The sequence below is a fragment of the Aegilops tauschii genome, chromosome 2 (assembly GCF_002575655.3).
Source record: "Aegilops tauschii subsp. strangulata cultivar AL8/78 chromosome 2, Aet v6.0, whole genome shotgun sequence".
In the NCBI taxonomy this organism is placed as follows: domain Eukaryota; kingdom Viridiplantae; phylum Streptophyta; class Magnoliopsida; order Poales; family Poaceae; genus Aegilops; species Aegilops tauschii.
The window spans coordinates 570,199,263-570,211,391 of NC_053036.3; the positions used below are offsets into that span (position 1 = coordinate 570,199,263).

The following is a 12,129-nucleotide window of genomic DNA, read 5'->3' on the forward strand; positions in this document are numbered from 1 at the left end:
ATCCACCGCCGGCCCCCGACGCCCACTCCCTCTTGCACCCATGTCGTCGGCTGTGGTGAGCATTTCTTGGCAGAAAATTTTATTCTTTGTGGATGCTCTGCTTGCTGTATATGCTGCATAATGCTTGATTTGGATGCTCTGCTTGCTGTACATGCTGCATAATGCTTGATGTGGATGCTCTTCTTGCTTGAGGCTTGATACATGATGCATGCTTATTGTACATTGATGGGTAAATAAAGATTTCAAGCTTGCTGTTGCTATGGATGCTCTGCTTGATGTACATGTGTGGATGCTCAGTTTGCTTGCTGGACATGCTTGTTTGCTCGCTGCACATGCTTGTTTGCTATACTAGTTCTTCCGTGTGCTGGAGGATTAATCAGCATAGCCTTGTTGCTTGGTTGCTATACATGCTGGATATTTTGTATGCTGGTATAAATTATGGTGAAAATGAACTAGATGGAGAAGACAGCGAAGAAGGCAGCGAGGAAGGCAGACAAGGGAGACAAGACAGACAAGGCACTTTGGGATGCATACCATACTAGAACATTTTGCGAGTTGTGTGCGAGGGAAGTTGAAGCAGGCAATAGGCCGGGGGCGTTCTTGAGTCCTAGAGGATATAAGAATTTGGGGGAGAGCTGGTTGCAGATAACTAAGAAAAGTTATGTGAGGATGCAATTCAAGAATAGATGGGAAAATCTCAAAACTATGTATTGTCAATGGAAACAATTGCAAATTGACGCATCTGGACTTGGATGGAATGCTAAGCTAGGAACCATTGATGCTGATACTGATTGGTGGAACACTCACCTAATGGTAAGTTCATGTTACTCATAGTATTTACATTGGGTTTTATATTATCTTAATTATCCATTTATCTGACCTTTTGTTCTTTTGCTATTTTTCAGAAACACCCAGAGCATGCAAAGTATAGGAATGCAGGACCACCCAACTTGGCTGAAATGGACCTCATGTTTGATGACCGTCATGTCACCGGTGCCGAGTCCGCTATCCCCGGTGAGATACCATTGGACAAGGAGGAAGTCACTATTGACGATGACTCTGATAGTGCAGAGGATGATGATGAAGTCATCAAAGCAAAACCAAAGAAGCAGCGCAAGACCAAGTCCTGTAAAGATGATTTTTCTGCTTAGATGAGAAGAACCCATTTGTTCGGATGTACAAGAAGGCTAGTGATGCGATATGTGTAACGGCTGAAAGTATAAAAGAAGCATCTAGCTCCAGCAAGGCTCATCCTCCCCCTTCTCCTCCGGTTGCTCCTGCCCCTCCTCCTCCGGTTGGCCCTAGTATGAATGAGGCAATGGAGATGGTTCGCGACTGTGGAGTTGAATAATGGATATGACAACTAATGTTGTTGTCATGTTGCATTTGTAGACTGATGGAATTGACAACAGAGGTGGTGACGATGATGATGCTAACATAAAGACAGTACAACTTCAAAACTTGCTCAAGTTAAGTACTGATCTCGCAACCTTAGGTCAAATGGCTATGCACTACAGAAAATCTCGTTTGAATAAGCAACGTAGGCAACCTATGAGGATTGCAGTACAAACTGGTTATTATGTAAGCCGTCGTGCACATCTGGGTCATACTATGTAAGCCGTCGTGCACATCTGCTTTGAGATTGGTCAGCTGTTTTAGCAATGTTCCAATACAAGACGTATATCTGCTCTCGAGATCAAATGCACCCTACAGACTATAAAATAAAAAGGTAAATAAATTCAAATATGCTGGTTCGTCTTATATATATATCCATTACTTTTAAATATAGATATTTCACCACAAAACATGATTCAAATATGAATTTTCTAATGGCTCGGCTGTCTAGCGGCCGATGCACAATTGCGTTGAGATGGATTAGCTCTTTTAGCAGTGTTCCAATTTATATCTATATCTATACCTACACCTACTAATAAAGCAAAGTGCGTTTCTTCAATTTTTTTCATCCGTTCACCATCAAAAAGATTTTTGTTCTATCCAAGATGGTACTAAATTTTTGTGCGTCCATCTGTTAGAAAAGAAAAACAGTTTTGTTCTGAAATTTGTACGTGGGCCGCACATGCTTCGGCCAGGAAAGCAAGCCCGTTTCTTTCCGAAATCACTAATTAAGGAGTACTCGTTGCAACGAACACTCCATTTTTCCAGGTCGCGACAAGTGGCGCCCATGCAGCGCGCCACTTGTCGCAACCTGGGAGTTTTCCCTTTTTTCGTAGATCCGTTTATTCAAAACATTTTATCTTTTAAACCGTGCGTCCAAATCTCGAACCGTTTTCACCATTGGATTCCTCGCGTCGAGATCTTCAAAACTAGATCCCATGTTGATAGGTTTTGACGAACTTTTTTTTCATGAAAAAAACCGGGTGAAAAAACCAAACCGGGAGCACGGTTTTTTTCCTTTCCGAAAGAGGCACGCCCGTGCCTCTCGGGAAATCACACCTGTGCCTCTCGTGGAAGCAAAACCGTGACTCTCGTGGAAGGAAAAAAAAATAGAAAACGCGTTTTTTTCGTTTCCGAGAGGCACGACCGTGACTCTCGCGAAATCACAACCGTGCTTCTCGCGGAAGCAAAACCGTGACTCTTGCGAAAGAAAAAAAAACAGAAAACGCGTTTTTTCCTTTCTGAGAGGCACGGCCGTGACTCTCGCGAAAGCACAACTGTGCCTCTCGCGGAAGCAAAACCGTGACTCTCGCGAAAGAAGAAAAAACAGAAAACGCGTTTTGTTTTTCCCTTTCTGAGAGGCATGGCCGTGACTCTCGCGAAAGCACAACCGTGCCTCTCGCGGAAGCAAAACCGTGACTCTCGCGAAAGAAAAAAAACAGAAAACGTGTTTTTTTTGTTTCCGAAAGGCACGGCCGTGACTCTCGCTAAAGCACAACCATGCCTCTCGCGGAAAAAAAAAACCGTGACTTTCGTGAAAGGAAAGGCAAAAGAAAACGAGTTTTTTCGCGCAAAAAATTTGTTTTTCAATTTTTTTTATCGAAAAGCTAAGGAAGACCGGGGGAAAACCAAAACGTTGAAAAAACCCGTTTAAAAAGCCGAAAACGCGTGCGGAAAAATAAAATAAAAAAACAAAATCTGGAGGGAGCGTCCAGAGCGCGACACGTGGTGAATGGCTGAGAGCGCCAAGTGGCGCTGATCGATGCGAGGCTCCCGAAGGAGCGCTCGTTAACTAGTTGCTCCCGTTTCTTTCCTGCCCATTCATCTGAAAAAACATTATTTACCGCACAGGGCGGCAAATAGTGAAACTTATGCACATGGCGCCAAAATTGGGTCCACCTGTTTTCGTTTTTTCTCTATTCTGTTTCTTTTTTTATTTTCCTTTTTTCCTTTTATTCTTCTTTTTTATATTTTTTTCCAAGTTTATTTTTCTTTTTCTATTTTTTCATAAATTCTATTTTTCATTTTTTTCAGAATTCCATTTTTGTTTAAATTTTCGTAAAATCTGCAGAATTCAAAAATTTGCACCAATTCTGAAATATGTTTGGATCTTTAAATTTTTTTATACTCATTCCTTTTTTTTCAAAACTAGAAAAATATTCAAATTTTTAAAAAAGTGTTTACATTTTCCAAAATGGTTTGAGATTTTCAAAATAAATTGTATTTTAGAAAATGATACAAATTCGAAAATATTCATGCTTATTGAAGTATTCACAAATTTAAAGTATTGTTTGTGTTTGAAAAACACGTTTAAAAAATTGTTTTGAATGTTCAAAACATGTTTCCGTTTTTACAAATTAAAAAAAATTGTTTTCTTAAAAGGAGGTTCATGTTTGCAAAACTTGTTTGTGAATTTTAAAAAACCATTTCCAGTTTTGTTCTTATTTTTCCAAATTTAATGAAATTTTCAAAAACAATGCTCGCATTTTTTTTAGAAAAAGAATCAGGATTTAAAGAATTGTTCATATTTCGAAGAATAATCAGAATTTCATAAATTTTACTTTATTTTTTGAAAATCTCAAAATAGATAAAACAATGAAAGAATGTTTCGAATGTTACGCTACATTATGTTCTTAAACATTCGTTTTTGCCATTTTTTAGTAGACCTGTTTGTTCGAATGGCAAGCAGCACGTGTTCGAGATATTGAGGTCATGAGTCTAATCTTTCAACTCAGCGGTTGTTTTGGATTTTTATTAATGTCTTACAAACACACGTCGTTTGGTTAACTGCTAGTGGCCTAACCCGGACGCGAACTGTTGTGCATTCCACTTGCCATTCAACGATAAAAGAGAATATGTTGGTTGGCTATAATTAAAAGAAATTGTAGGCACATGCCAATAAAAAGAGGATATGTTGGTTTGGCTCCGATTAAAAAAATGTAGGCAACTAAGCGCTAAAATAATTAAAGAAAATGCACCTTGGTAAAGCAGAGACTACCTGGTTATGCGCCGATTATGGCAATGAAATGGGATTCACTAAATTAGTAATCCATCCGGTTACGCCATCGTAGGAGAGTGTCGTCGAAACAACTATGCCCCGAAGGTCACCGTGCAGCCACAAAATGAGGAGGCAACCATAACCTAAACACGAGGTGGACCCGGAGGAAAAAAAGGCGCGAGTTGAGTGGTGCCCACCACACCGACCAACCCCATCAGTATGAAGATCTCGCGGGTCAAACATGACCCGTGGGAACACCGCAACTCCTCGCTATGTCGCCCCACCGCTGCGGAGACCATTTTGATGGACACATCAATTACCTCTCTCGATGCTTCTTGCAAAAACAAATCTCCCGTTGCAACGCACGGGCATATGTGCTAGTACAAGGCTTATATCAATACATATACCATATATTTTTGGCGTTGATACGACGGACTCATCTGCTAGATGCCGAAACTAATCTATATCAACTGATTTTAATTAAATCTATTTTATTCACGTAATCCAAGATTCAAAGACTACAACTTATTTCCCCGCAAAAGGAAGACTTTAAATAATGGTCAAAATTATGAGTTATATTTTCTTATTAGTATATATTTAGTATTGTAGATATAGATAGTTTTCTCTATAAACTTTGTCAAAGTTTGTTTCTCCTGCAATTTTTTTTGTTTAGTTTTCTACGAGAGAGTAGAGGTTGGGATGAGAGACTAGCCTCCTCTTAAAAACACGGTGGAGGCTGCAATATTACAAGTAGAGATGCGATCTGGGTGGCCGCCACCACCAGCTTGGGGATCAAGATGATCTGCGAGGGTCGCCCTCCTTTCTTCGGGCTCCTCTTTGGTGCTGGATAAGTAATGGGGCTCGTGGGCCTACTTGCAGGCCTGCTGCCGGGCTCCTCACTGGTGAGCCATGATAACCCACAAGTATAGGGGATCGCAACAGTTTTCGAGGGTAGAGTATTCAACCCAAATTTATAGATTCGACACAAGGGGAGCCAAAGAATATTTGAGGATATTAGCAGCTGAGTTGTCAATTCAACCACACCTGGAGATTAATTATCTGCAGCAAGTAATCAGTAGCACAGTAATATGATAATTTTGATAGTAGTGACAACAGCAATGGTAACAGTAACAGTGATAGCAGTAATTTTGTAGCAAGTGTAACAGTGATGATAGCAGTAGTAACTTAGCAGGAACAATATAGGATAAATTCGTAGGCATTGGATCGGTGACTTGTTGGATGATATTCATCATGAGATAGTTATAACCTAGGGCGATACGGCACTAGCTCCAGTTCATCGATATAATGTAGGCATGTATTCCGTAAATAGTCATACGTGCTTTATTAAAAGAACTTGCATGACACCTTTTGTCCTACCCTCCCGTGGCAGCGGGGTCCATATTGGAAACTAAGGGATATTAAGGCCTCCTTTTAATAGAGAACTGGAACAAAGCATTAACACATAGTGAATACATGAACTCCTCAAACTACGGTCATCACCGAGAGTGGGCCCGGTTGTTGTCACTCCGGGGTTGTCGGATCATAACCGTAGTAGGTGACTATAACTTGCAAGATCGGATCTAAAACATGGATATAATGATGAATTTATAAACGGTTCAGATCTGAGTTCATGGCACCCGGGCCCAAAGTGACAAGCATTAAGCATAGCAAAGTCATAGCAACATCAACCTAAGAACATAGTGGATACTAGGGATCAGGCCCTAACAAAACTAACTCGATTACATGATGAATCTCATCCAACTCCTCACCGACCAGCGAGCCTACGAAGGAATTACCCACTCCCGGTGGGGAGCATCATGGAATTGGCGATGGAGAAGGGTTGGTGATGACGAAGAACGAAGATCCCCCTTTCCGGAGCCCCAAACGGACTCCAGATCTGCCCTCCCGAGGAAGAACAGGGCTTGGCGGCGGCTCCGTGTTGTGGATCGCGATAATTCTTTCTCCCTGATTTTTTTTCCTGAAAATATGTGATTTTATAGTATCAGAGGGGTCGTCTACGGGGCCACCAGGTGGGTACAACCCACCTGGGCGCGCCAGGAGAGGGGGGCGCGCCCTGGTGGGTTGTGCCCACTCAGGTGCCCCTCTCCCGCAGGTCTTGCCTCCAGAAATTCTTATTTTTGATATAAAAAATCCTCGCAAAGTTTCGTTCCATTCCGAGAACTTTTATTTCTACACAAAAACAACACCATGGTAGTTCTGCTGAAAACAACATCAGTCCAGGGTTAGTTTCATTCAAATCATGCAAATTAGAGTCCAAAACAAGAGGAAAAGTGTGAGAAAAAGTAGATACGTTGGAGACGTATCAACTCCCACAAGCTTAAACCTTTGCTTGTCCTCAAGCAATTCAGTTGATAAATTGAAAGTGAGAAAAAAAACTTTTACGAACTCTTTTGCTCTTGTTTGCATAAATAAGCTTAAACAACACCCAGGTTTTCAGCCAACATTATAACTAACCATGTCAACAATAACTCTTAACGATTATATTAACTCATATCAATAACATAATCAGCTAGCGAGCAATAATAAAATATCTCAAATGACAACACATTGTCAAAACAACCATGATATAATATGACAATAGTGGTATCTCGCTAGCCCTTTCTGAGACCGCAAAACATAAATGCAGAGCACCTCCGAAGTTCAAGCAGCGACTAAACATTGTATTCATGGTAGAAAAGATCCAGTCATGATGCACCCAACATTAGCTATACATAATGCATAAATCATGACAGCTGTGCTCTACTCAGTTTCTGGCGCTTGTTTTAGAAGGTGGTGACACAACATAAAAGTAAATAGAAAGTCCCTTCGCAGAGGGAAGCAGTGATTTGCAGAGGTGCCAGAGCTCAGTTTTTGAAACAGAGATAAATAATATTTTGAGACATGCACCCTTCTTATTCACTTCACGACCGTCAGTTATCAACATCTTCCATGCTAAGCACACTAGTGGCGGTTCTCCCAAGCGATACAAGTAAAGGTTTACTCCCCCTCCACCATCAATCACACTCCACGGCTTGTCCGAAACAACGGGTGCCGTCCATACCAACATCAGTCCCGGGGGAGTTTTGTTTAATTATTTGCATTTTTTAGTTCGGGACTGGGAATCCCTATTACCGCCCATTTTCTCATGCGATGGCGAGTGAATAAACACTCGAACTGAGAATAACCCGCTTAGCACGGAAGATATCGACCACCTCCTGTCATTCCATGAACGATCCAGGCACACAAAACGGATAATTTTTTTAGAAGTTTTTAGAGGTGGCACATGCAAATTTACTTTGGACGGCAGGGTAATACCGTATATAGGTAGGTATGGTGGACTCATCTGGAATAACTTTGGGTTCAAAGTTTTTGATGTACAAGAAGAATTCCCACTTAGTACAGGCGAAGGCTAGCAATTAAGATTGAGAAGCGGCTAGCTAGAGAGCAACAACGATCATAACCATGCATTATGCATAAGTAAACATTGGACACTAGCATGAGTAGGATATGAACACCATGAACATAAATATCATAGAGGCTATGTTGGTTTTGATTCAACTACATGCATAAACATGTGCCAAGTCAAGCCACTCGAACATTCAGAGGAGGATACCATATCATCATACTACATCACAATCATCTTAACGCTATGTTGATATCCAAGATAAATCATTATCAACTCCCAGCTACTTATGCATGGCATGAGAAACTATAATATCTAATTGTCATTGCAAACATGTTTAATCATAATGGGCTGAAGCCTGGATACTTGGTTAAACATGTTTACACAGATAGAACAAGTCAAGTTCATACCAGTTTCTCTCTGCCACGGCCAGTTCATCGAATATCGTCATTATTGCCTTTCACTTTCACGACAGAACAATATGAGAATAATAATAGTGCAAGAGTGCCATGGACTAAGCTGGAATCTACAAACATTTTATTCAACAGGAGAAGACAATTTAAAATGGGCTCTTTATTAGTTTAACAGTTATTCATATGAGATCTACTCAACATTTTCACCGTGGTCTTCCCCTCGGTACAACTCGGATAAAAAGAAAAGAAATTCAGAGAAACACACTGAAATATTTTTGGAGTAGTTGGTTTTCTTCAACAAGCAAATAAAAGGGATAAGCAAAAACGAGAAAAACTATTTACACGGGAAAGCTCCCAACAAGCAAAAGAAGAACAAGGAAATCTTTTTGGATTTTCTTTTTAATACTACTACTAAGCATGAATAGAAAGTAAATTACTACAACTAATTTTTTTGGTATTTCTAAAGTTTTTCAAACACACAAGAAGAAAGCAAGAAAATAAATCTAAGCATGGATGATATAATGAAAAAGTGTGAACACCGACAGATAGAATGATATGTGAACATGAATATAATGTTGGTGAGAAACACATACTCTCCCAAGCTTAGGCTTTTGGCCTAAGTTGGTAATCGATCAGTAGCCTGGAGGGTAGTAGGGATCCTGAGGAGCAGGCATCCACTCATCCCACTGCTGAGGTACATGTGCAGCCTCTGAAGTAGCGTGAGCGTTCCAGTAGGTGATGATGTCTTCCGGCATAATCCGATATCCGCCCTGGCAACAGAATCAAACAAAGCAGGAGCAGGCAATGGAATAACATCACGAGTTTTAACGCTATAGACTAGGTTATAAGGAATGGCAATATCAGGACAATCATGTGCAAGAAAGTGATGGTGATCCACGGCTTCTCGGTCTAGGTAAACCTTGGTCAGAGGATAATCATGAGGGCGTATCTCAACCTCGAAGTGAGCCGCCAAACGAGTAGCAAAAATCCCACCATGTATTTTCCATGGGATTTATTAAGGTGCAGGCAACGAGCCACGATAGCTCCCAAGCTATACGTGTTGTCGCCCTCAAGTGCACGACGTAAAACAGCAAGGTCCGATGAACTAAGTGCACCCACCTTCTCCCTAGCAAGCAAGCATTTGGTAATAAAGAGTGCAAAGTAACGAACAACGGGAAAATGTAAGCCAGCGGCCGTGATGGCCGACACTCTTCTCTCATCACCCACTATCAAAGTGCGACAAAAGTCCTCAAACTCAGTCGGCTTAGGCTCAGCCAAGCTCCCATTAGACAGGATCATGCATATGTTACAAAATTCAATAAGTGGTATCTGATGGTTTTCAGCATATAAATCAAAGCTCACTTCAGGAGGATTATTTCTAGGCAAGAAAGTAAAGCTTTGAACAAAGATATTCGTGAGGATTTGGTGCTAGTCACACTCATCTGCGATGAAGTCGGTGAGGCCGGCATTAGCAATATATTGCATGAACTCCTCATGAATTCTAGCATCTTGCAGGAATGGGGTGTGCGGCCATTCGCACGGTCGTACCTCCGCCAACCTCCGAGGGAGGAGATCACTGTCAGAAGACTCCCCAATAACATGCTTGGAGTACTTCTTTGAGCCAAACTTCCTGAAGATATTCATGTTTGCGTACAATTTCCCTATGAAAAAAAATCCGAATTTTTAGTTCACAAAAATTTTCCAACAAAACTTCACAAAATTGATAGCAACTACCCATAGGGATACATAGAGGCCATAGCAAGCATTCAAACTACTTAACACTAAGAATTCAACATGCAAGCTCATCTACAGAAGCACCAAGAGTAGCTAATTATTCAAAGTATAAACCATTAAAACAAAAACTAATTGGACAAATGGTGGAGTCACATACCAAGCAACAATCCTCCAAAACAGTTTCGGAAATGGAGCTTCGACCAAAGAGATCGAAATCCGCAGGTTTGAGCTCAAGAACACGGGAGAGAGAGAAATGGGGATTTTTTTCTGGAGGTGAGCGATGGTGTGGGCTAAAGAGATAAGTGAGGGGGGCCACGTGGGGACCAACCCCCACCAGGGCGCGCCTAGGGGTCCTGGCGCACCCAGGTGGGTTGTGCCCACCTGGTGCACCTCCCTCTGGTATTATTTGCACCAAGAATTCTTAAATATTCAGAAAAAAATTGTATGAAATTTTTAGGACATTCTGAGAACTTTTATTTTTGGGTCATTTTTTATTGCACGGAAAATTCAGAAAACAGACAAAGCATGGCATTTTATTTTATTTAACAAATAAAAATAGAAAACAAAAAGTAGGGACAGAAGGCAGTGCTTACTAAATTCATCAACTTCATACCATTCAAAAATGATCCATTAATAAGGTTGATCAAGTCTTATTAACAACCACTTTCGATTAGCATGAAACCGAAGAACTTTCGTAAATCACTGAGTTACCTCAATGGGGATATGAATGTCCCCAACAATAAGTATTTCATATTTCTTTTTGACAGTAGGTAGAGGTATTTGAAAACTTCCAATAGTGATTGTCGGAGATTTTTCAATAACATTAATACGATTCACTTGGAATTGTTTCTTCGGAAAATGCACCATATGCTCATTCCCATTGATATGAAAAGTGATCTTGCTTTTATTGCAATCAATAACAGCCCCTGCAGTATTCAAGAAGTGTCTACCAAGGATAATCGACATGTTGTCGTCCTCGGGCATCTCAAGTATAACAAAGTCAGTCAAAATAGTAACATTAGCTACAACAACGGGCACATCCTCACAGATACCGATAGGTATGGCAGTTGATTTATCAGCCATTTGCAAAGATATTTTAGTAGGTGTGAGTTTATTCAAGTCAAGTCTTTTCTATAAAGAGAAAGGCATAACACTAACAACAGCTCCTAAATCACACGCAGTTTTCACATAATTCTTTTTGATAGACCAAGGTATAGTTGGTATACCAGGATCTCCAAGTTTTTTAGGTACTCCATCTTTAAAAGTATAATTAGAAAGCATAGTGGAGATTTCAGCTTCCAGTATTTTTCTCTTATTTGTGATGATGTCTTTCATATACTTTGCATAAGGAGGCATTTTCAAGATATCAGTTAAGCGAGTACGCAAAAAGACTGGCCTCAGCATTTCAGCAAAGCGTTCAAATTCTTCATCATCTTTCTTTTTAGTTGACTTGGGTGGAAAAGGCATAGGTTTTTGAACCCATGGTTCTCTTTCTTTAACTTGTTTTCTAGCAATGAAGTCTCTTCTATCATATCTTTGATTCTTATGTTGTGGGTTATCAAGATCAACAGGTGGTTCTATCTCAACATCATTATCTGGTTCTTTATCATTACTTGGTTGACTGTCTTCATGAACCTCATCATTATCTTTTTCATAATCACTAGGTGGATGTTCATTACCAGATTGAGTTTCAGCATCAGAGATAGAAGTTTCATTTTCATTATCAGGAGGTTTTTCTATTCCAGGTTCACTAGGAGTGTGCAAAGTCCTATCATTTTTCTTCTTCTTTTTCCTTCTAGAAAGGCTAGGTGCACTAGTGTTAGCTCTTTGTGAATCTTGTTCAATTCTTTTTGGGCGTCCTTCAGGATAAAGTGGTTCCTGAGTCATTTTACCTCCTCTAGTTGTAACTCTAACAGCAAAGTCATGCATATTATGATTCATTTCATCAAGTAATTCTCTTTGTGATTTAGCAACTTGTTCTAATTGAGTTTGAACCATAGAAGCATGTTTTCCAACACCTCTAACATCATTTGGTATTCTAAATAACAATTCACTCAAGAGAGCAACCATATCAGAATTATATTTCAACTGTTTCATAACATTTGCATTGAAGTGATCTTGTTTTCTAATATAGTTTTCAAACTCCTAAAGGCATTGACTAGGATGCATATTGTGAGGATTATCAT

At 40.2% G+C, this 12,129-nt stretch overlaps 1 protein-coding gene across 1 annotated transcript; it reads left to right on the plus strand.

The window, feature by feature from the left end:
* The first annotated feature begins 456 nt into the window (after positions 1-456).
* On the plus strand, positions 457-1,151 carry LOC109734261 (L10-interacting MYB domain-containing protein-like). The gene is made up of 2 exons (XM_020293474.2): positions 457-813; positions 906-1,151. Exons 1-2 carry the CDS (start codon positions 457-459, stop codon positions 1,149-1,151), a joined length of 603 nt encoding a protein of 200 aa, XP_020149063.2.
* The last annotated feature ends 10,978 nt before the right edge of the window (positions 1,152-12,129 follow it).